The 25,444-nt window shown below is 38.9% G+C and overlaps 1 protein-coding gene across 1 annotated transcript in view; it reads left to right on the forward strand.

Moving 5' to 3' along the window:
• The window catches only part of PLXNA2 (plexin A2), a gene marked incomplete at both ends in the record, with an annotated part of 426,608 nt that overhangs the window by 255,136 nt on the left and 146,028 nt on the right, over window positions 1-25,444 (forward strand). Inside the window, one exon of the mRNA XM_081322621.1 lies at window positions 12,302-12,502. Coding sequence (XP_081178747.1) covers window positions 12,302-12,502 — 201 coding nt within the window. The remainder of the gene's footprint in view (window positions 1-12,301; window positions 12,503-25,444) is intronic.

Below are 25,444 nucleotides of genomic sequence, written 5' to 3' on the forward strand. Positions count from 1 at the left end.
CAGGCCCCTTGTCATACATCATTGACATTGGACAAAATATACATATCCGCAGACACATAGACCAATTACGCCAACGCAGTTCTCAAAATATAGGGGGAAGGGGTGACGACGAAATACCAACAGAAGCACCGGCGCAAAGACTGGCACGACAAGACTCCCCTGATCGGAACATACCATTTCAACACCCCACTCCAGCAGAGCCAAACACCCCACCCCCGGAGCCAACCCAAGAAGCGCCAAGAGAACCAGAACATACTACCGAGGCTACCCCCCGGCGCTCCGAGAGATTAAGGAAACCTCCCACATACTTGAAAGACTATGAATGGGGAAAACCAAAAAAGAAACAGTTGGGGTAAAATCAACTCAATCAGAGGGAGGGGGAAGGGGTGTTGTGTATTTACTAATTGTTATTACATTAAGTTAAACAGAAGTTACAGAGCTGAGGTAAAACCGCGGCAGCTTTTGACAGCTGTCAAAAGCTGCCGGGCGAAACCGCGCAAGCGCCAACCATTGACAGCTCAACACGCGCTACAGATGACAGCTCCGAGCTGTCAAAACCAAACAAACCCGATTGGCGGCGACCGCAGCGCGGGAGCAGACTCACCCCGGATTGGTCGATCCGCCGGCAGCTGTCAGTATAAATAGATGTCATGTTCCCTTGTTCTTTGCCTGGTTCAGAATAAAAAGTTAAACTGTTAACTAGCTGTCTCGCCTGCTTCTTAGCCAAAGCAGTAAGCATATAATTCAGCATATAATGTAAGCTGAATAAATAAGAGGAGCATACAATTATGTAGCCTTGTCTCACTACTTTACCAGCCTGGGATATGTATACACCATATATACACATGTACACACCAACTGCATGCACACACACACACACACACACACACACAGAGAGAGAGAGAGAGAGAGAGAGAGAGAGAGAGAGAGAGAGAGAGAGAGAGAGAGAGAGAGAGAGAGAGTGTGTTAAAAGCACAAAACAAGAAAATCAGCTTATACAGCAACAGCCTTTTCAAATAAGATTAACTAAGAGAGAGCAGTCGCCAGGAAGACACTTACTATGATATTGTCATCAAACTTACTTTCTGGAAAATTAGGAAAAGTTTCTTTTTTTAATATTTTAAAGTATAATCAAGCTTTTGACAAAGGATTCAGTCATTCACAATTCTTGGCTTTGGGTTATATAAAACTTTACAAAATCAACTATCATGAGCCCCTTGGTTTTGGGGTGTTTTGTTGGACTCTAAGTCTGTGGATAATAAGACTGCATCCATCTAGTGTGCTGCAGCTGCCAAAAAAGCCAACATGGTTCTGGGCTGCATCAACAGAAAGGATAGAATCAAGATCACATGAAGTGTTAATGCCACTTTATAATGCCTTGGTAAGGTCACACTTGGAATACTATACCCAGTTTTGGTCACCATGATATAAAAAAGATGTTGAGAATCTAGAAAGAGTGCAGAGAAGAACAACAAAGATGACTAGGGGACTGGAGGCTAAAACATATAAGGAATGGTTGCTGGAATTGGGAATGTCTAGTTTAATGAAAAGAAGGACTAGGGGTGACATGATAGCAGTGTTCCAATATTTCATGGGTTTCCACAAAGAAGAGGGCAGGACAGGAAGCAATGGATGGAAACTAACCAAAGAGAGAAGCAACCTATAACTAAGGAGAAATTTCCTGACAGAATTAATCGGTGGAACAACCTGCCTCCAGAAGTTGTGAATGCTCCAACCTTGGAAGTTTTTAAGGAGAGACTGGACAACCATTTGTCTAAAATGGTATAGTGTTTCCTGCCTGAGCAAGGGATTGGACTAGAAGACCTCCAAGGTCACTTCCAACTCTGTTATTCTAAATACTTTTAAGATATGGGAACTTATGAATGCATAGACCTGGCATTTATTCTTAAGAGCTGGCTAGGTAGTGACAGGGAAGTAACCCTACTGGAAGTCTATCCTCCCAAGTTTCAGATTGTGCAGCAAGCATAGCATGAAAGCTAGAAAGGGCAAGAAACAGTGGTTATATGATATCTGCAAGATTCTCAGATGAGTTTGTTGGTTGCCATGTGGGTAACAATGCATGTGTACCCTGGCATCTATGAACTAGATCCATGTTTTCCTGGATATTTTGGGCAACTAGGAAATATGATATTAGCTGGATTTGAGAGGTTCTTTGAATTAACCTGTGAGGCCACTTGCCCTGAAGTAAAGAATAGTGCAGCCTATTTTGATGAAATCTCTTGATTTGAGTATACATGATAACATTCTCCATAAAATATGGAATCTCTATCACTTCCACTTTTTGCTGTTGAGAAAGAAGATGGGATTCACTAAGGAGAATTCTAGGGGCAATGGTTTATCTGGTTCTTTTTCAGTCAGGATTCAGACTCTGATATAGGATGAAAACAGTCACATATCTTTGGAAACAATCATACTTTCTCCAAAGTTACATAGGATATGGGTTACATTTCAGGAGAGGATCCCATTATGTTGTATATCATGCCCATACCAATTACATATGATCCCATCCTATTACTATGCCTTTGGTCTTGACTGAAAGTTGCAACAATTGGGATGATTGATAACAGTACTAAATCAATTAATATATTATCACACTTGACTTTTGAATTATCTATCTTCTATCTTTTCATGATAGAAAATGTAATAAGCTTTTGACCAGCCTCCAAAACTGATTGGACATGTTTGTGGAGATGCTATAATAAAAAAAAATAATGTTCTTTTTGTCCATTATTGCCATAACATGGATCTTCACTCAAGTTTCCAGCAATTAAGAAGATTATGCCATTGAAGTAAACGAACTATGAAATTTATCTTTCCTACAGAATCCTATAATGGATTGTTCAGTTAAGCTGTCACACTAAAAGCCTTTGACTGAAATACTGTTAACAGGATTCAGTGGTGATATCTAGTATTAAATGAGTTCTATAACATGAAACATTTATGCGGGCAAAAATATATAAAAAAATGCTTGTCATTTTATGCTAGTGTGGAAATTGTAACTACCATAGCGCAGGCCGGGCCTACGACCGTTCACGAAGGTGAGGAACGTGGGCCAGGCGCCGACAAAGCCCAGTGGCGAGCTGACGAACAACCAATTCCCAGGATGGTGGGGAACGGCAGAAGGTGCACAAGCAGAGGGCCGTATCGACACCGGGAGGGTCATCTCCGCTCTGTACAAGCGGTGAGACGCTCCGACCCTCTGTACTTCCCCCGAGGACCCGGGAGCGAAGATGTGCAGCCTCCTAAGCTCAGGCTGGTCTACCTAAATGCCAGGTCCGTTGCTAACAAGGCTCACCTTGTTCGTGACCTAGTGGAGAGCGAGCATGCGGACCTGGCTTGCATCACGGAAACCTGGCTGGGCCCAGAGGGTGGTGTTCCTCTGGTTGACCTCTGCCCGCCAGGTTTCCAGGTGCTGCACCAGCCTCGGGCTCATGGGAGGGGCGGGGGAGTGGCAGTTATCATCAGGGAATCCCTTAGCCCGCGAGAGACCACCGTCCCTCAGATGGTCGGGTGTGAGTCTCTCCTACTGAGATACGGCCCAGGGGCGCAGTTGGGCCTGCTGCTGGCGTACCTACCACCTAATCGTGCAGCGGCGGCCCTGCCCGAGCTACTCGATGCCCTCTCAGGGTTGGTGGTTGAATTCCCAAGACTTATGGTCTTGGGCGACTTTAATCTACCGTCCCTGGGAGGATCGTCCGAACTGGCTCGGGAGTTCATGGCTTCCATGGCGGCCATGGACCTGTCGCAAATAATTTCTGGACCGACTCATGAGAGAGGCCACACCCCAGACTTGGTGTTCTTGTCTGGACGGTGGCGTGATGATATCGGTGGGGGTACCACAACTGTTACACCCCTGTCATGGACCGATCACCACCTCCTGCGGCTAGACTTCCCCCTTGCCACCCCCCACCGTGGGTGCACGGTGCCAGTCAGATGGTACCGCCCTAGGCGCCTAATGGACCCTGATAAGTTCCAGGCAGCGCTTAGGGACACGCATGCACTCCCTGCTCACAGCTCGGCGGATGCCTTAGTGGAAGCCTGGGAAAAGGCAGCCACGGAGGCTCTGGACCGAGTTTGTACCCTTGCGGCCTCTGACCCGGCGCAGATCCCAGCGAGCCCCATGGTTCACCGAGGAGCTCCGGGAGATGAAGCGTCGGAGACGGGGCCTAGAGAGCCGTTGGAGATCCAGTCGATCCGAATCCGACCGATTGCGACTAAGAATCCTCACCAGGTCTTATCTCGCTGCGATAAGGGTGGCAAAATCCAACTATTTTTCCACCCTCATCGCGTCCGCAGATAATCGCCCGGCTGCCTTGTTCAGGGTGACTCGCTCCCTATTAAACCAAGAGGTGAGGGAAGAACCCTTGCAGGGTCGAGCCGAGGAATTCGGTCAATATCTGCTGGATAAAATTGCTCGGATTCGAACTGGCCTGGACTCCAACTGGGCTGAGATGGAAGAACAAGACATGGACAGTCTTGTCGACGTCATCTGGGAAGAATTTGATCCTGTAACTCCTAAGGAAGTGGACAGGATTATGAGAAGGTTGAGCTCCTCCACATGCTTACTGGACCCGTGCCCTTCCTGGCTGGCCTATGCAGCTCGAGAGGGGACACGAGGCTGGTTCCTAGCGGTCATCTCTGCTTCTCTGAGTGAGGGTCACTTCCCCACCGCCTTGAAGGAGGCGGTGGTGAGACCTCTCCTCAAGAAGCCCACCTTGGACCCATCCTCTTTGAATAACTTTTGTCCAGTCTCCAATCTTCGCTTCCTTGCGAAGGTTGTTGAGAGCGTGGTGGCGCACCAACTTCCTCAGATCCTGGATGAAGCGGTTTATCTAGACCCGTACCAATCGGGTTTCAGGCCGGGCTACAGCACGGAGACGGCATTGGTCACTCTGATGAATGATCTCTGGAGAGCCCGGGACAGGGGCCATTCCTCTGTCCTAGTCTTATTAGACCTCTCGGCGGCTTTCGATACCATCGACCATGGTATCTTGCTGCGACGCCTCAGGGGACTGGGAGTGGGAGGCACGGTTCTGCGGTGGTTCTCCTCCTTTCTCCAGGGTCGCTCGCAGTCGGTGCTGACAGGGGGACAGAGGTCGACTCCGAGGCCTCTCGCTTGCGGAGTCCCTCAGGGGTCGGTCCTCTCGCCTCTCCTGTTCAACATCTACATGAAACCGCTGGGTGAGATCATTCACAGTTTTGGAGTAGGGTACCATCAGTATGCTGATGACACCCAGCTTTTTATCTCAACTCCAAACAATATCAGTGATGCCCTAGACGTGATGTCCCACTGCCTGAAAGCGGTCCGGGAATGGATGGGGAGGAACAGGCTTCAACTGAACCCGGACAAGACTGAATGGCTGTACGTTCCGGCAAGCCAGGATATTCAGAACGTCCCATTGCTTAACATCGGGGACAAGTTACTACCCCCTGTTGATAGGGCCCGCAACCTGGGTGTCCTCCTAGACTCGCAGCTCTCCCTAGAAGACCACATAGGAGCTGTGACCAAGGGGGCCTTCTCCCGGGTTCGACTAGTTCGCCAACTACGGCCTTATCTGGACCTGGATTCCTTACGTACAGTCACCCATGCCCTTGTGACCTCTCGCCTAGACTATTGTAATGCTCTCTACATGGGGCTGCCCTTGAGATCCACTCGGAAGCTTCAACTGGTGCAAAGTGCAGTGGCACGGACACTCTTGGGAGCCTCCCGATACTCCCATATCACACCTCTCCTCTGTGCGCTGCACTGGCTTCCGGTTGCCTTCCGTGTGAAGTTCAAGGTGCTAACAATGACATACAAAGCCCTACATGGCATGGGTCCAGACTACCTACGGGAGCACCTTCTGCCAATGTCAGCACCCCACCGTCCTGTGCGCTCCCACAGAGAGGGCCTCCTCAGGGTGCCACCGCTCAAGGAATGTCGGCTGGTGGCCCCCAGGGGGAGGGCATTCTCAGTGGGTGCGCCAGCCCTCTGGAACAGCTTACCAACCGAAATCCGGATGGCCCCCGACCTCCGTACCTTCCGACGCGACTTAAAAACTTTCTTGTTCCAGCAGTCCGGCCTGGCATGATAGCGTTAATTGGGGACCCAGTTTGTTTTCACTATTGTTTTATTATTTTTATTGTTCATCTGTATACCTTCCTTCCTCTGTACACCGCCCCGAGTCCCTCGGGAGAAGGGCGGTTTATAAAAACTAATAAATAAATAAATAAATAAATAAATAAAAATTTGAAAGGTGAACAGAAAGTCATAGACATATAATTATTTTATTATAATAAAATATCTCAATATAGTCTCATTTAAGGAGATTATATTTTTATTAACTTTCAGTGTATTTTTAACTAACCCAAAATATATCTTCTTGGGATAATTGATAATTATTCTCATAAAGTTGGGCATAATCTTCCATTGGTATCCATTCTGTACAAAGTGTGTTTTACATGTGTGGCACTGATTCAGGCAGATGAGAATATTCACAGATTTTGAAAGATTAAACTGAATGTACATTCCATTTCTTTTTCATGACAATGTTTAGATAATGTCTGATGTTTCCAGCCTGGTCTTAAGCTACTTGAAATTATAATCATATTATAATTTTTAAAAATATCAACAAAGGAATTAAAGTATCTGCCTCACCTTTAAGTACCTAGATCTTTTAGCAAGGAGTTGCAACCCAGAAACCAGTAAAGATCCAGGCCACCTTATTCATTGTCTTTTTTTCTTGATGGATGTTGCAGACATCTGAAACAATAATATATATGATATATATTATAATATATATGATAGATCATCCAAGTCTACTCATGCTATAATATCTCATTATAATTGAGCCTGACTGTTTCAGAACCATACATACATTGATGTACACTTGAGAGAGCAATGTATGCATTTGGTTGAGTTTACCAAATCACTAAATTATGTTTTACATTTTTCTGAGAATGAAAGATTGCATTATAAGGAAGTATACATCTGGAAAGGCTTCAAAATCTAATTGGGAGCTGCCCAGAGTTGGTTATGTAAATGTTTTACATAAATAAATTAAATCTACAGTAAGTGTGCAATCTGCACACAAGTAATTATAGTGATTTGTGGGCATCTAACATCTAACCATTTTCTTGACTATTATTATTATTAGTAATAGTAGTAGCAGTAGCAGCAGCAGTTAAACATGTATGCCACCCAACTCTCAAAAATCAAATTAAAATATAAAAAATAAAGATAAAAGATGGAAAATGCAATGGAATGTGTGGTCTCACTCTCCCTCATAAAAGGCCTGGGTGAAGAGCTTTTATGCATCCACATAAACAGAAGACACTGGAGCTGGCTAGTCAGATGAAACAAATTGAAATAACTATTTCTGTAGAATCTTCTGGAATTCACACTATGAGATACAGAACACTTTTGCAGATAATATTTTTCTGAGCCTTTTATTTAAAAAGAAAAGATGCAAAGATGTTTTTTTTTAATTGACATATATTTGTGAGTAGGAATTAAAATAAGAATTATGTTCTACAAATTTACTTAGGCCTAATGGTGTTTGTTTCAATAAGCCAATTCAGAAGGTTATAGCTCCCTTTTGGCCATCAAAAAATGTCAAAGAGAAGGCATTGCTTAATATATTTCCATACCTTTTAGAAGAATAAGGATGTTTTAATCCACTCTAGTTAGTCTGAGCTTATTAAGGAAATGAATTTCTATTGATTAGATTTATTAGTTTTATGCCAACTATCTATAGCCTAGATTTTAAAATGTGTCTAATTGAATATTTCAGGAATAATGAAAATTATTCAATTTTGAATAATTGACCATGATCTAGTGGTATGTATATAGGATGCCAGAACTAGGCAGAGTGTTCATTGCACTTCAAGCTCTCCTTTGGGAGAGATGACAGCAGAGAATATGAAAGCTCAGAAAGGAGAAAAAATCCTTTTACCTTGCATTGATTTTTAAAATTACAGAATAGCTTTTCTTAGCTCATAGTTTTTTCCATAAATCCTACATATTTTTCTTCAATTACCCATCTTATAAATTCAATACAGGTGGCCAAGATAAATTATTTATTTTATAAAATTTATATAGCTGCCCATCTCACAACAAAAAAATCATGTTCCAAGTGAAGTAAAGACTTCCTCCAGTTGAACTCAAATTCCCGTGGTCATTTGGGATGTCAATGTATTTTTTTTTACAACAGTACCCAAGTGATTTGCCATTGCCTTCTTCCAGGATTATTTAAAAAAAAAAATCCTACAAATTTGGGATTCCCTAATGGTCTCTCATTCATCATCCAATCCTCCTATGCTTTTCCAAAATTAAGCAAGATTACAAGGTTACTTCATTTGTTGTGTCAAAATGGCTAGTAGTGTGACTGTATTCTGTTGCAGTTTCCTTCTACACTTTTAGATCTTTATTACTTCAATCATTGGAGCTGTCAAGCAGTACAAATGTCCAACAATTTCTCCCATTTCCCAGAATGGACTGTAATTATGGGATGATAGTGTTTGATATATTTCTCCTGATGGAACCTTTACAACAAGAAAAAGAACTCCATTATGTTCTCCATAGATCCAATAAAGCAAACCCTTCTGCAGGTAACATTTCCAACTACAGATCTGATGTATGCTAAACAAAATGGAAATTATCATTATCCACATTCTTTTTGCCCTAGAAAAGTTTTCCCATTTTATTTATTTGTCTCGGCAATATGTAGCTACACAATGCACAGTACAGTGACCCAGATAGTAAACCAAAAGATTAAAAGTAAAAGAAAAACAATAGAGTAGAATTGAGATATATGTTCAAGGTTTAATTCCATGTCTAATTCCAATTCAGTCAGCAAGACTCATGTAACCACCTGTCCAGGGGTGGGATTCAAATATGTGAACAACCAGTTCTCTCTATGGATGCCGCTTCCAAAAGTCCATTCTGGCTACTGTTTTTGCCGAACCCACCACTGCACCTGTCCCAAATCCTGGAAATAACCAAATCCTCAATACCTTACAAGAGGCCAGCAAGGACAGTATCATCTGGATCTCTTATTCCCAAGGGCAATTGATGCAGTATAGAAAGAATGATTCCCATCACACCACTGATCTGGGGGATAAAGGGGCATATAACATAGTTCCTTTACAAGGTGCAGAGAAGTGTTGGGTTTTACTTCTTTTTTTTTGATCTCTCACAATAAGCTTAATGAATTTCTACAAAATAGCATACTTTCATATATTTCATACTTTAAAGCTTTAAAAGATCATAGGTTAATTATATCAGCATTATTTTCTCAGAATACTGTTTTGAGTAGCTTGGTCTTGAAAATGAAACAAATGACTAAAATTAATGTCGTATACAGACAAACTCTGGACAATCAATGGGCATAATAGAAGATCACCTTGCAATCTCTCTCTTTCACACCCTCTGCTTCAGGAGCCCTTGGAAAAGTTTTTCCTAAGATCTTACTGTACCAATAGTCTAAGCACCACAGATAATTGAAGCATTATTATGAACTTATGCAAACAAGTTTTCCCCAATCTGACGTTCACCAGAGGGTTTGGATTGCATCTCTCATCATATAAACCAGATTGGCCAATTTTTATACACGTGATTGTATGTTAGGAATCAGTAGTGCTAGTGCACCTCTTAGCCCTTTCATTCGTTTATCTCCAAATGATCATCAACCCCATTCCTTAAAATCAGGCCACCTTTATTAAAAGCTATCACATCCTTCCCCTTTATGTTAGTTTGGAAGGCATACAACATATTTATTTTTAAGTTCTTCAATTCATGCACTGCAAATAAATTTATGAGAAATTATTCTTAAGTCGAGGACAACCTGAATCTCTTTGTGGCTGTTATTCTATAGTAAACTCTAGAACCTAGTGTTTCTCAACAGACTTATTAGCCAATTAATTAGTGTTAGTTATTTAGCTGTCTATTTTTTTTAATTGGTTCTATAAACAACCAGGTCTGATGTATCACTCTGATAATCCTGAAGCTTTTCAAGCCATGGCTTATCACAAGTCTTGAAACCTTAGCCTTTTTTAAGCCTGTAGTTGGAAAAACCAACATTTCTAATACTAAAAGCTTCTATAAGGAATTTTTACAAATGGTTTCAAAGCATTGTAAAGACACAGGAAAAAATTTGAACAGAATATTCACTGTGCTGGATATAACCTTTAAAAAGTGCTATAAATTCTTCTTTGAAAAAGTAATATCAGGGAAATAAAATATTATACAAATTGTGATGTCATAAGCTGAAAATTTCCATGTGCTAATTAGCAAATAGAAGAGTTGTTATTTCCTGTTAACAAATCATGCTGCAGGGCATGCTTTGTAATTGCATGAGTCATTTATTCAGAAAGTTGTGAGTGCTTTGAATTATATATTTTAGCTTTCTTGTTTTTGAAACCAGTTAAATGATATAAAGTATTACTGAAGAAGTTCTCAAAGTTCATTAATATATTAACCAGTGTATTTGTCAAAAATTCATATGTCATTTTGAAAAATGCTTCATATTTCAGCTGTATCTAGAACATATCCTTCTTTAAAAAGAAACACAGTATATTTGTCTATTTGAAAAGAGTATCATTAAGTGCAAAGGAGCTCAGTATCAAATGGGGAAAACTATAAACTTATTTCTCCTGATTTTTAGGTGAAAGGTTTTTATTTTTACAGAAACCTAAATTATATTGAGAACAATTGGAAACTCTTAACATGTTTTTCACTCATTTCGCTATCTCACTTTGGTGAAGACTCACTGTTTTTTTTAAAAAAATTCCAGTCTTAATTAGAAATTACATGTGAACAGGACTAGGTTGGATTCCAATAACTCCATCTTTTGTCAAAGCAAGAATCTCCGATGTTAGCAGCATTGACACAACCAGCCTGATCCATTTTAATGAACTCCTGGCTAAATCTTCATTTGAAGGAGAGGGAAAGACTTTGAAATATGTTAAACATAATTCATTTGGGAAACTATGCATGGGCCTACCTCTAGCAGGAAAACAAATTAATGACTATTCATTGTAAACCTGAGCTAGAAGCACTGAACCCTAGAAGTCTTAGAATTCAAAAAGATGAAAAATGAAAATGTGCCTGGTTACAAGATGTTCTTGCACATCTATTCAGGAACTATTCCTTTTCCCAACCATCCCTTTTGATTATTTACTCCTAGACAAACAGTGAAGCCTCAGGGAAGATTTAAAAACTTTAGGACAAAAACATATTTCACTGAAACGTGTGACAGTTTTGGTATACTACTGATAACAATTTACTAGTTAGTTTCCTGATTTGATGTTACTTGAACCTGATCTCCCTTGAGCACTCCTACACCAAAACATCAGCCTGGAAAATCAATTTATTCATCAAGTTCCTCCACTCTCTGATTATGAATATCAGATTAACTCATAGCCTTCCTTTGAGCTTATCTAGAGATATTTTAGTAATCTGCCCTGCCTCTGTCATCTTGGTTATAGATGAGTCACTCTCTCTTATACGGAGAGGTTTTTCAGAGAAATTAGCATGTATTCACTTTGAATCATCAGTATCAACATTGTTATAAATCAAACTTTTTAAAATAAAAAAAAAATAGAATGGTGACCTCTATATGATGTGATGTACCCACTGAATATCAGTTGCTTTTGTGTGTGGTGGTGGGGAAAAGTGCATGGAGGACACAGTGACTTTCCCTTTCCTATAGTTCTTTGTGAAACATCTGTGACTCTTCTTGGATTTAAGATGGCGATGGACTGGATAAGTGTTTATTCTGACTTCTTCAATTTTTACCTACATAATTTCATCACCAAAAAAAATCAGCCAAAAAGCATTGCTGTGAGCCATGTTGGAAGAATTCTTTAGAAACAGATGAATATATTTAATTTGGTGTTCTCCTTCCAAATGGATTTTATTTTCTCTAGTATTCCTGCTATTGGGTGAAAATGACACTCCCAGTAGCAGCATGGCTAAGAGAGCTATTTCTAGGAGCACTAGTAATACAGCATGTGGTCAATGAAGAAGATTAACCAGGAAGTAATTTTTCTCTTGATTCCCTCCTTATCTTTCACAATTCTGACTATTTGAAGTAAAAAATAATTCTTAACAGAATTTTGAGTCCAATTCCAAATACAGTTACATTTGGAAATGCAACTTTTTTTGGGGAAAAACTAGACACAAGGCTGGGTAATAGTTTTCATTACTGAGATATTGTTTCTCAGATTCTATACTTTATCAAACTTCAAATATAGCCCACATTTGTATCTGAATAACTTTTTTTCTGTTTATATTTTTCAGGACTGCCCACAATTATTTCCTACAGAAGAAATTTTGATCCCTGTTGGTGAAGTGAAGCCCATCACACTGAAAGCTAGGAATTTACCCCAACCACAATCTGGCCAACGTGGATATGAATGTGTTCTCAATATCCAAGGTGTGATTCATCGTGTACCAGCTCTTCGCTTCAATAGCTCAAGTGTACAATGCCAGAATAGTTCGGTAAGATGATAAAATTTGTGAGATGGGAAGACATAATAAAAATATGTAAAATAGTTCAGGATTTATTTATTTGCTAAATTTGCAGAATTCATTTTTTATATATTAAAAAAAACCTCTTTGTGATAAAATAGTTTATCCCTCTCCGCCCCGCCCCCCCAGGAAATTGTAAAGTACAAAATAAATCCATTTAAAATAAAAGCAACAACTTAAACCTACTTTACAGCAACATAAAAAAAGAATAAAAGAAAAAATGCATTCTGAAGGCTATAGATGACACGATTACTTGGTAGGATTTAATATTCTTCAATCTCCACAAATAAAGCAGGAAAAAGTCAAACCAACACTTTAAAGGCCTATATTTTATAACTTTGGGGCAACCAGAAATAAGGTCCTGCTTTTGATAAATGTTTTGGCAATAGAATGCACATAGGAGAAGCACCATGTACAACCGATATAAATAAGATTTAAATCCATTTTCCATGAGAGGAAAATAAATCTTGCCATCTCATTGTCAAAATCATGTAAGCTGTAATCAGGATCAGCATTAAAGTGTGGATGACTAAAAAGATCGTAGGGCTTCATGCTCATTAGAAATGTCAGAATAGAGGTAAAAAGAAACACAGTGTTATAAATAGGGTTAGCTGACCTGGTGTAATAACTTTATCATGTCTTCATTAATATTGTGAGAACTTTTCTTCTTCTTTTAAAAATACTAGTAAAAAATAGGGTGAATGAAGAGTCAAATGCAATATATACAGGTAGGACAAAATAACTAAATAACTAATTTCTGTTAGAATAAGTCAATGTATTTTTCCCTTTCTTGGATCTACAATTAAATTATACGAGAAAATCATAGGTTGGCATAGTTACAGTGATCAACTGGTAATGTTCATTTATATTCATTTATCCCAATAAAATGGATTGAAAACTCTTCTTTATACATGAGTGCTTTTCCTCATTTATAGCAAACTTATAAATTTCCTTGTCTAGTCACTGATGAATTATGTGTCTCTATCTGACACCAAAACCACTTGAGAGACTGAGAATAATAAGATATTCATAAATAATGCAGTATGAGAAGTTTCGTTACTGTATAAGACTCCTGTGTTCTTTTCACTATTCTGTTAAAAATTGGGGAAGGAATTGATATTGTCACAGTTTTCCCAAAGCAAAAATAAAAATCAACTCAGTTTAGTACAGGGTTGCTTAAGAAACTGAACCACCATTTAACAATTGAGAGATTACCCAGGAATAGGAACATAAACCACCAAGTATGGGCCACTTATTTCTTCTGTCCATTGATCATAGTTGCCCGTTTCTTGCCACCACGACAGGCTGTTACATATCACCATGCCATCTTTTCTTTCTAGTCCTTTTCAACAAAGTATAATTTGGATTTGTTGACTTGCTTTTCTTTTCCCCTCTTTTTGAAAACGAACAGTTTTTAAATGAACTTTGGTAACTGAAAATCTGTCTTACTTACACTTCTTCAGTTTCCCAGTATTAAAGAGCTTGCTGCCCCAGATGACAAAGCTGCAGATGAGGCAAATGTAGAGGGTAAAAAAAAAGAAAAGGACTTAGATGCATTTATGCCAGGGTTAAACTAATCCTGAATTCCAGGCGGGAATGTGCTACAGGCAGGTGAGGTGTTTAATTAGAATCCTAGCCCCAGAGAAGATTTTTTATCTGTCAGCTTCCCCTTTGACTGGGGGTGTCAGAAAAGGGGGGCATCGGTGGGGGAGCATATGACAAAGGTGTTAAAGCAAAGCTAATTCACACAAGAGAGATAAAGAGAATTGCAGGCCTCTTATCAGGAAGCTGTCAAATTCCAGGCCCCAGTAGCTTGATAGAATGTGTAGCATTGGAAAGCTGTCTGTTGCTTGGAGAAGACAGGGAAGGAACAGGAATGAGACAGGAGCAAAAAGAATTAAAGAAACATAATCTCCCTTGAACAAGCACCACAAAAGAGGCCACTGCTCCCTTGCTTGCAATGAAGCAAGAATGATCTCTTAGGAGTGTCGAAGTTAACAGGAATAATAATGGAATCAAACATATCAATCACTATTGCATTCCCAAGAGCAGTAAAAACTGTCATTGCTGTCATGCCAGAATCAACATATTCATAATTTTTAGTAATTTTGTAATAGTAATTTTATTAAACATTACTAAAAGGTAAAGGTAAAGGTTCCCCCGCACATGCGTGCTAGTTGTTTCCAACTCTAGGGGCTGGTGCTCATCTCCGTTTCAAAGCCGAAGAGCCAGCGCTTGTCCGAGGATGTCTCCATGGTCATGTGGCCCGCATGACTAGGTGCCAAAGGCGCACAGAACACTTTTACCTTCCCACCCACCGTTGTGGTCCCTATTGTTCTACTTGCATTTTTTACATGCTTTCGAACTGCTAGGTTGGCAGAAGCTGGGACGAGTAACAGGCGCTCACTCTGTTACGTGGCACTCGGGATTCGACCTGCCAAACTGCCAACCTTCTGATCGACAAGATCAGCATCCTAACCCACTGAGCCACCACGTCCCAAACATTACAATGTTTGCTCACAAGGACTGTATGATGACTTTTTAAGAATTAGTTTATAGATAAGGGATGAGATATGGGAAGCAGAGATCATTCGCTGCATTTTGAGAAAAGGTAACAAGTTACTATTTTTTCATACTTGTGATAAAGGGGGAAGTCATTTTTATGTATATTTTTCTTTTTCTTTAAGTTAAATGTTTTGTTTGTAAAGAAAACATTTAACTTAAAGAAAAAGAAAAATATACATAAAAATGACTTCCCCCTTCATCACAAGTATGAAAAAATAGTAACTTATTACCTTTTCTCAAAATGCAGCAAATGATCTCTGCTTCCCATATCTCATCCCTTATCTATAAACTAATTCTTAAAAAGTCATCATTCAGTCCTTGTGAGCAAAAGTCTATTAAGGATTATCAAAGATAATAGAATATCTATTTTAATCTTGATCAAATAAATCAACTTTATATTTCTTCCTTTTACTTTTAATAATCTTGATCTCTAATCCCCTAAATAATATCTGATTTCTCTTCATTTCTTTTCTTTTTTCCTTCTCACACAGTCTTAAAAAATTAAGAAGTCTCATTTGTAAATCCAATATTATCCACATTTTGGTTTGTTATTGTACATTCTGTTTAATTATTAAGACAGCAGCTAGTTTATTTTGTAGAACCAGTGTAGCATCTTTTTTTCTATATCTTTCTTGTAGCCTTTTATTTTTAAATCCACTCTTAAATCATTCTTAGTCTTATTTGATAAAACTTGTTGCTCTATGATAAAATCTTTTAAAGGCAATAATGTCAGATGTTCTTATAATTAACTTCTAGACACTGTTCACAAATTGTTTACAAATATACTTTAATATGTCAAATGTTAAAATGTTTTGTTCCATTTGGTACTAGTAAGTAAAGTGTTATCCTTTAATTGAAATCTTTGGTCATTATGGTTCTCTCTAGTGTCCAACCTTCAAAGTCCCATACTTTCATTTTTTAAAGAATTCAAAAGAAAGCATTTTTTGACTGAAAAGATTTTTATGATTAATTTAAAAATCTTATTGCAAATCCATTTGTGTTCTTAGTCTGTTTTAACAATCAAATTCAAACTTCTAGTTACCCTTTTCCTATTTATTAAAGAGAAACTATTTAGAGTTCTTAGACTTGGTTTTAAAATTTCTTTCACTAAGATTGAAGAAAACTCAGTGTTTTCAAGCTTATCAATCCATAAAGGCACCAACCACTGTTTGATCAAAGATGGCATTCCGTTAACTCCCAGAGCTCTAAACCTGCTGTAAACCATGTCTTGCAATCTCTTTATGAAGAGTAACTGTTTGGAGCACTTGTGGGCAATCTCAAGTCTCCTCCTTGTACAGAAAGGAATTATGAAAACCCAATATATTCAGTGGCTCTTCATTCAATAGTTGTCATTGGCTCCACTTTTAACGCAACTATCTTCAGTTCACCATTTCTTCCCAGAAATCAACAATTTTGTAATTGTTTCATGGGAAATTTCTAACATGTTACTTAAGTAGCTGTAAACTTTCCCTTTTTTAACTAAAAATGAAGAAGAGAGCGTTGTTGAATAAAGGTATCACAAGAATTATAATTCTTACAGCGTAATCTTGCATATACCTGTTCCAAATTAAGTCCAATTGAGGAAGTAGAAAATAATCCCATGTAAATATGTATGAAATTCTAAATATAAGATAGTTAAAAATATTTTAAAGAGACTTGAATTTTATTCACTTTTTATATCATGGAATCTGTTATCATAAATCATCCAGATCAGGATATTCAGAAGGACAACCACAATGCTAATTATCATCCAGTCAATCTATTAAGCACAGTCTATAAAATGTATGCCAGATATCTATGCTGGAAGTTCATAGATTGGCTGGATTCAGAAAACATATGGTAGAGGAACATGTCTGGATATAAACTATGGGTAAACATAAAGCCACTACAATTCATTATTCTTTACTTAGTCTTATCTATAAACCCTATGAAAATATTTATTTGAGAGTAAGATGTAACTTAGCCAGTTATTTGTCTTTACACTCTTTGGAGAGGTATTTAGTGAGAATGTATGCTTGCCACAACTGAATTAAATTTTATATTTAATATTGAGTGTTTAATTAAAATGGAATTTCATCCACTAAAAATATACATAATGTAATTATTCTATAGTGAGACATAGTAATTCTCTCTTATTCAGCAATAGGTCTAAGGAGGCAGACTAAACCTTAACATTTTATTAAAGAAAACAAATTTTGAAAATATATTTTGGCAAAACAAAGATTACAATTTTTATAAAAGACTTTTAAAAAAGTAAAGCTAACCTGTAGAGTTTTGCAATCAGTAAATAGAGCAGGTGGCATGCTTTAAATATCTGGGGTGATTTTTCACTCCACAGGCAGTTACTTTTGTTGTGTACAATGCTCCCCAAAGCACTGCAGTTAGATGTTATTTCTCTGTACAATAGAAGTGCCTATTACACCCCAGCTGCAAACAAGCTTTTTGTCGCTAAATACCTAGCTCACATTTTGTATGATGCTGAATTTGGAACAGACTCCATAACAGCCACTTAGAAGACAGCAGAGTCAATTTTTTTAAAAGAAAATTGTTTGAAGTGGACCTCTATGAGCTCAATTCAGTCCTTTGTATAGAAGCAGGTTTATTAAAAATAAAGACCAGAACATTTATTAATACTATTAACTGAAGGTCAAGAGAATTTTTTTTCCTCCAGAGGTCTTACGTCCTTGAATGATTGCTAAATATTTTGTATACTTTTGAAACATGAAATCAAATTTTTAGAATCCTAAGTTTAAATGTTGGAGTAAATCACTCAACAAAAGTAATTAGCAAAAGGTCAAATGTGGGTTAGACAGAATCACCACCAGATGGATTTGTAGTTGGCTGACTGGCCGTACTCAGCATGTGGTCCTCAATGGAACTGCATCTACATGGAGGGAAGTATGTAGTGGGGTGCCCCAGGGCTCTGTTCTGGACCCAGTGCTCTTCAACATCTTCATCCACAATTTGAACGAAGGTATAAATGGAGAACTCATCAAATTTGCAGACGACACCAAGCTGGCAGGAATAGCCAACACTCGAGAAGACAGGCTTAAGATACAGGAGGATCTAGACAGACTTGAACACTGGGTGCTATCTAACAAAATGAAATTCAATGGTGAAAAAAGTAAGGTACTACATTTAAGCAAGAAAAACCAAATATACAGGTATAGTATAGGGGGTACCTTGCTCAATAGTAGTAACCGTGAGAGGGATCTCGGAGTCCTAGTAGACAATCACTTAAATATGAGCCAGCAGTGTGCTGCAGCTGCCAAAAAAGCCAACATAGTGCTAGGCTGCATTAACAGAGGGATAGAATCAAGATCACGTGAAGTATCAATACCACTTTACAATGCCTTGGTAAGACCACATTTGGAATACTTAATCCAGTTTTGGTCACCACAATGTAAAAAAGATTTTGAGATTCTAGAAAGAGTACAAAGAAGAGCAATAAAGATGATTAGGGGACTGGATACTAAAACATATAGGAACGGCTGCTGGAATTGGGTATGTCTAGTTTGATGAAGAGAAGGACAAGGGGGGACATGATAGCAGTCCCTCCAAGGTCCCTTCCAATTATTATTATTATTATTATTATTATTATTATTATTATTATTATTATTATTATTATTATTATTATTATTATTATTATTATTATTATTATTATTATTATTATTCAGTCTTGTCCTGGCCGTGTAGACAGTCCTAAGTCTTGTAGTGCTAGAGATCACTACATTTTTTTTAATAAGACCTGCTTCATGAAGTATTATAGATAATTTCATCTCATTTACCAGCTTATATTTTGCTTTAATAGGAAAAGTATTCTAGGGCCATAACAGTTCAGTGGATAACAACACTGAGCTTGTCAGCTAGAAAGCTGACAGCCTGGGTTTGAGACCTGAGTGCCATGTGATGGGGTGAGCTCCCATTATTTGCCTCAGCTCTTACCCATCTAGCAACTGAAAAGCATGCAAGTAGATAAATAGGTACCACTTCAGTGGGAAGGTAACCTTGGCACTTAGTCATACTAGCCACATGACTATGGAAATGTCTTCAGACAACAATGGCTCCCTTGGCTAAGAAACAGAGATGACTGCTACTCCCTAGAGTCTGAAACTACTGGGCAAGAGGAAACTTTTACCTTTTATTCTGATCTGTATCTTAGGGCTGAATGTTAGGAAAGTATTTCTTAGTTATTAATGCAAAATTCACAAAGATCTGGAGAGAGTTAAAAGACATGCTATGCTTAAGATCTAATATATTTATGGCTCTCAGCCTCTGACATTGTAAACTTACCTGCTTTTCCTCATGATTTATTTGTCTCTGACCTTTTCCCACTGGTGAATTAAAGTCCTATCCACCCATTCTTAGACTGGCAAAAATATTTAATGGCAGGAAATGGGCTGCTCCCATTGTCAATTCCTATCCTACTCTAGTGCCTCTGTTATGACACATACCCTGTTCCTGGAGGAAACTGATTATCTGGACCCGTACCAATCGGGTTTCAGGCCCGGACACAGCATGGAGACGGCATTGGTCATGCTGGTGAATGATCTCTGGCGGTCTCGGGACAGGGGTTGTTCCTCTGTCCTAGTCCTATTAGATCTCTCAGCGGCTTTTGATACCATCGACCATGGTATCCTACTGCGGCGTCTCAGGGGGTTGGGAGTGGGAGGCACCATTTTATGGTGGTTCTCCTCCTATCTCCTGGGCCGCTCGCAGTCGGTGTTGACGGGAGGGCAGAGATCCACCCCGAGGCCTCTTGTTTGTGGAGTTCGTCAGGGGTCGGTTCTCTTGCCCCTCCTGTTCAACATCTATATGAAGCTGCTGGGTGAGATCATTCATGGTTTTGGGGTGGGGTATCATCAGTACGCTGATGATACCCAACTTTTTCTTTCCACCCCGAACCAACCCAGCGATACCCTTGCCGTGATGGCCTGTTGCCTGGAGGCGGTCCAGGTCTGGATGGGGAGAAACAGGCTTCATCTCAATCCTGCCAAGACTGAGTGGCTGTACATATCGGCATCTCGGGTTAACCAGACCATTCCACCTTTAATGATGGGGGGTGAGGTGTTACCCCCCTGTTGATAGGGCTCGCAACCTGGGTGTCCTCCTTGACTCCCGGCTCAATTTTGAAGACCATATAGGAGCCGTGACCAGGGGGGCTTTTGCCCAGGTTCGCCTGGTGTGCCAGTTGCGACCCTACCTGGACTGAGATGCCCTACGCACAGTCACTCATGCGCTCGTGACCTCCCGTTTAGACTACTGCAACGCTCTCTACATGGGGATGTCCTTGAGGACCACTCGGAGGCTTCAGCTGGTGCAGAATGCAGCCGCACGAGTTGTGATGGGGGTTTCCCGATACACCCATGTAACACCTCTACTCCGTGAGCTGCATTGGCTTCCGGTTGCCCTCCTGGTGAGATTCAAGGTGCTGGTAATGACCTATAAAGCCCTAAATGGCTTGGGTCCGGGATATCTGAGGGAACACCTGCTGCCAGCATCAAGTTCCCTTCGTCCAATGCGCTCCCACAGGGAGGGTCTTCTCAGGGTGCCGCCGGTAAAAGATTGCCGGTGGGTAACACCCAGGGGGAGGCCCTTCTCAGTGGGTGCGCCTGCCCTCTGGAACCAGCTGCCCATGGAGCTGAGGACTGCCCCCGACCTCCGTTCATTCTGCCGGGACCTGAAGACCTGGCTCTTCGAGCTTTCTGACCCAGGCTGAGAATTTTAATTCTAATTTTAATTGGGGGTTTTTACTTTTTCCGGGACTGTTATAATCTTTTTAATTGTTTTTAATTTTTGTATTTCTTGTTTTAATTACCCTGTTAACCGCCCTGAGTCCTTCGGGAAAGGGCGGTATACAAATCCAATTAAATAAAATAAATAAATACCCAAATGGTGTTATATCGATTTTGCATGTGTAGCTCTTGATAATCAAAGCAATTGATTGATTTCTTTGGCACTGTACACCCTCTTCCACAGATCACCAGTTAGCAAGAAAAATATTTGCCAGTTGCAGTCTGTACAGAAATGGAGCAGGTTTCGCTGCAGAACTGACCACCAAATCTAGTCTCCTTCCTATGCCCCTCTTTCTATATCCCATTCTGAACTGAATAAAGTGATTTTTTTTAAAATTTACTTACAATCAACCATGGCTCTTTCTTGTTCTCACCCATGGCTGCCAGACTTAAGCATGACCAACAGAACTGACAGTAACATTGACAGCTGTGATGCTAGTGACATTATTAATATATCTTTCTCTTTCCTCCTTCCTCCACAGGTCTGTTCCTTCTTTTAGGGGTGATTGATCAGTTTTCACTCTGTTAGAGCAATCAGTTCTGAGTAGCAATCGCCTCCTGAAAGTTCTGTATAAGCAACTCATGGCCAGTTACTCAGCATTTCTATTTTCCTATCCCTTGTTTCCATGACTTCTAATCACATTTGTGTCTTGATTCCTCCCTCCCCCAAATAACCACAAGACCCCCTTTGGAAATCTCAAGCCCTTGGCACCAATTTGAATCAGCCCAATTTATAAAATTATTTTCATTGTCAGGTGACTCAATTCTTAGTTTCAGCGGCAAACTTTTGCAGTTCTTTCCATCTGAGGACCTGATTTAGCTACAGGCTCCAAGGCAATGCTCCATATTATCGGAAACACTATGGTCTTGAAATACCAAATAGGTCATAACTACCATAATTATTGACTGTTTATCAAATACTGTTCACCACTTTGGGAAAATCATGAATATTATCCAACCGTAGCATGTGCATTAGAATCTCCATTTTTAGAAAAACTGGAAAGGGTCATAAAATTAAAGCATTTATTCAGAGCCGAACAATTTTGTGCTACTTAGCAATTCTGTTCAAATTTCTATGGAATCTGTAGAATAACAGCATGTGAGTCTGACCAGGGACCAGAGGGAGAGAGTTATGCTGTTTTGATCCCATTCACTATTGATCACCATCTCCAACCAAATAAATAGTGAAGGGTAACAATTTTTATAAACCATGCAACGGCCAATGGATGCATTTAGCTTTAGGGAGAAATACTGCTTCTTTAACACTGCTAGAAGTAAGGACAGCTTAAGGCTGAGGACAAATTGAAGGTAATGTCATATTGACACACAGCAATCTGTTAAGAATATGTTTCTTCATTATAATGTATACCTCATATGCATTAATGTAAATGCATTAATGCAAATACACAATCTCCACAACAAAGTTTTGGCTTGTAGCTTTTCTCATGGAAGTTTTTGTGCACTTGAAAACTATGATGTTTCTCAGGCCTGATGACCCAACAATTATATATGGCTGCACTGTTTGGGATATGTATCTCAACACTCACCCCCTGAATAGTAATAATAACTACCACAAGAAATAAAGGTATGAAAATGTTGTGAAGCAAAGTTTCTTTTCAAAGCTCTAGTTGGCTAGCCAAACATGCCCTCTTCTAGAGCATCCCATTCCTTCTCTCTAATCCAGGCATTCTGTGGCCATTGAGAATGCTCAGCACTCCCAGGACTTATTTAGAATCCAAAAAATAAATGCAATTATTTGTATATACAAACAAAACCCCAAGATACAAACCCCAAGATCTAAAATGTCATTTGCTATTAAATTGGTGAGCAAAAAGATATCTGTTGTCTAATTAATTGAGAAATATTATGAGGTACTTAATTCACTCACCAATTTCTTACCACTGTGTAATAGGATTTGGTTGGTTCTGACCACTGTAGCATAAACTGAACTTATTATATCAGTTGTTGAACATCTGTCAGGAATACTAATTGCAGAATTTAATATTTTTCTGTTGGTAGTTATATTTTCATTTCCCAAAGCTAAAAATTATTGTATTAATGTTTGATCTGAATATCCTGTCATATTATGTTTTGACTTTGATCCATAGAGCTATTTTTTCAATAATTATTGCTGCCTGCCTTGTTGAATAGGGTACAATTTGTACAGTCACTATATCATTAGCAATGTGTCAAGAACTTTAAAAAGTTTTTTAAATAAAGAACATTATCCTAACATTTCTTAGAGAACATCAAACAAAGTAACTGTTTTTCATTGAGACCAATTGAAGTAATGTTAATACATAGAATCTGTTGTTTGCAAATCCAAGTGACATACCATAGTATGTTCAATATTCTGCTTATTAAGGCCTGTAATCAAGTATGTACTTTAAATATATGCTATGTATGGCAACTTATTAAAAAATATAAAGAAAAGACACTCCAATTAAGAATTTTTATCACTTGATGCAATTTAAGAAAATCAATTAATATGCAAATGTATAAAACACAGTCTCTTTGCTTCCTCTTTTACCAATCTTTCTCTCCTTCCTTTCCTTTGCTACTGACTGTTATTCTCTGTTAATTAGTTAGGAGAAAAAAGTTCTGTTTAAAATCTTTGCTCAAACATCTGGAGCTGTTAGGTTGCAGTTTTTCTTGGTTTATTTTTATGCATTTTTAATTGTTTATATACTGACCCTAAAACATGTTCTTAATTGAATATTGTGAAGAGACCCTTAAATGCCTCTCCATTCTTATTGGTTCCCCAGGTGGCTTGTTCTTTTAGAGGCAAAGTTATAGGAAAGAGACAGGTAGAGATAGTAACTTTCAGAGTTTCCATATAATTTATTTAATATATGGCATTTACAGAGTTCATGCAATCACTGATATACAATATACAATCACTGATGTACACTGATAGAAACTTTCAGAGTTCCCAGATAATTTATTTAACATATGGCATCTACTGATGTCATGCAATAACTGATACACACATTTTGCTGATGCTTCATCTCCTATATAGTATTGTCCACATATCAATCTATTATCATATACTGTATTGTCTACATATATATGTGGACAATACAATATAAAAGATAAAATATTCAGATAAACCATAATAAAATCACTATATTATGGAGCCATAGAATTGCAATGAGATGTTATAATTAGATATTTAAGGAAGCTAGCCATCAAACTACTGCTGGCATGGCTGCAATGAGATCATCCCAGGTGGCTTGAAATTTCCTGAGGAGACATTCTTGAACTCTATGTATTATACTTTGTTCCATCAGTCAAACTGCAGACTCTCGGCCATTCCCCACTTAAAGAGCTTTGCTTAATTCTGGCATGGCCTGCCTTGATTCCATTCAGGTGGCTCCATATTTTTCAGGGTGACTGCATTCCTGAAAGTGGTTTGTAGTTATTAAAAGTCACCCATCTTAATTGCCATTAATTGCTTTAATTGCCAGATAATTATCTGTCCAGGATAGATAGTAGCTTGGTAGAACCTCAGTTCCATCTCTTTATCACTTCTGCCAAATTACTCGCTACCTTCTTATCCTTTCTTAGGCATAAATATGAATATCTTGGTTTTGTCAGAAAACCACACTAAGTTCATGTTCAGACTGAAGAAAAACATTTATTAAAGAAATATAATAAGAATGATGAATTGAATAGTTGGATATATATTAAAAATTCCAAAACAGGTACACTCCATCTTTGAAATAATAAAATAACTAGATTACAGGAATATAACTGGGATCCTTCAATGTGGTACCTCTGGGTAGTAGCTTCTATGTTGAGTCTTACCTTGGTGACCTAGCAGCCATTCATGAGTCAGCTAGCTCTCTAAAATTAGCAGTCATATAACCCCAACATACTCATAGAATTCAAAATTCAAAATAAAATTATAGTTCCCCACATAGGGGAGAGCATGAGTGGGGCATATTGAATTGTGAGTATGTTGGGGGTATATGGCTGCTAATTGTAGAGAGATAGCTTGCAATTTTATTATTGTTAGCAGAGAGCAAGCAATGTAAGGTAAAACTTGGTTAGATGATTTAAAGACTATAGGTAGACATGGATTTTTATATCTCTTTTAACTAGAAAATAGGCTGCAAATGTATTGGCTTAAATGGAAATTATTTGCCTGCTCTGATAGACTTAACACCTCAGTTTTCTGAGAAAAGGTACATGGCATTTCCAAGGAAACTATAGATGTCAGTTATCCTGATTAAGGATAGTTATAACATCAGATTAAGAATGGGTAATACAGTATGTGACCATCCAGATGCTGCTAATTTGCAACCATCCTTTATTATTGACCAGGGTGGTTAATGCTAGATGATTGAGTTTCTCACTTTTGCTTTAAGGAAACAGATTAAGTGTTGCAGGTGTCAGGGAAGCAGCCGTGTTAGTCATTTGTAGGTTTCATGTCATTTTAAAGTCTATTAACACATATGTTTCCATGAATCACTGTCTACTTGGCTGAAGGAAGCAAGACAGCACAGTCTGTATCAACCCAGTGAGCTATCACTGAATGAAAAGACTTTTT

This window comes from Vipera berus (genome assembly GCF_964194415.1).
Source record: "Vipera berus genome assembly, chromosome: 3".
In the NCBI taxonomy this organism is placed as follows: Eukaryota; Metazoa; Chordata; class Lepidosauria; order Squamata; family Viperidae; genus Vipera; species Vipera berus.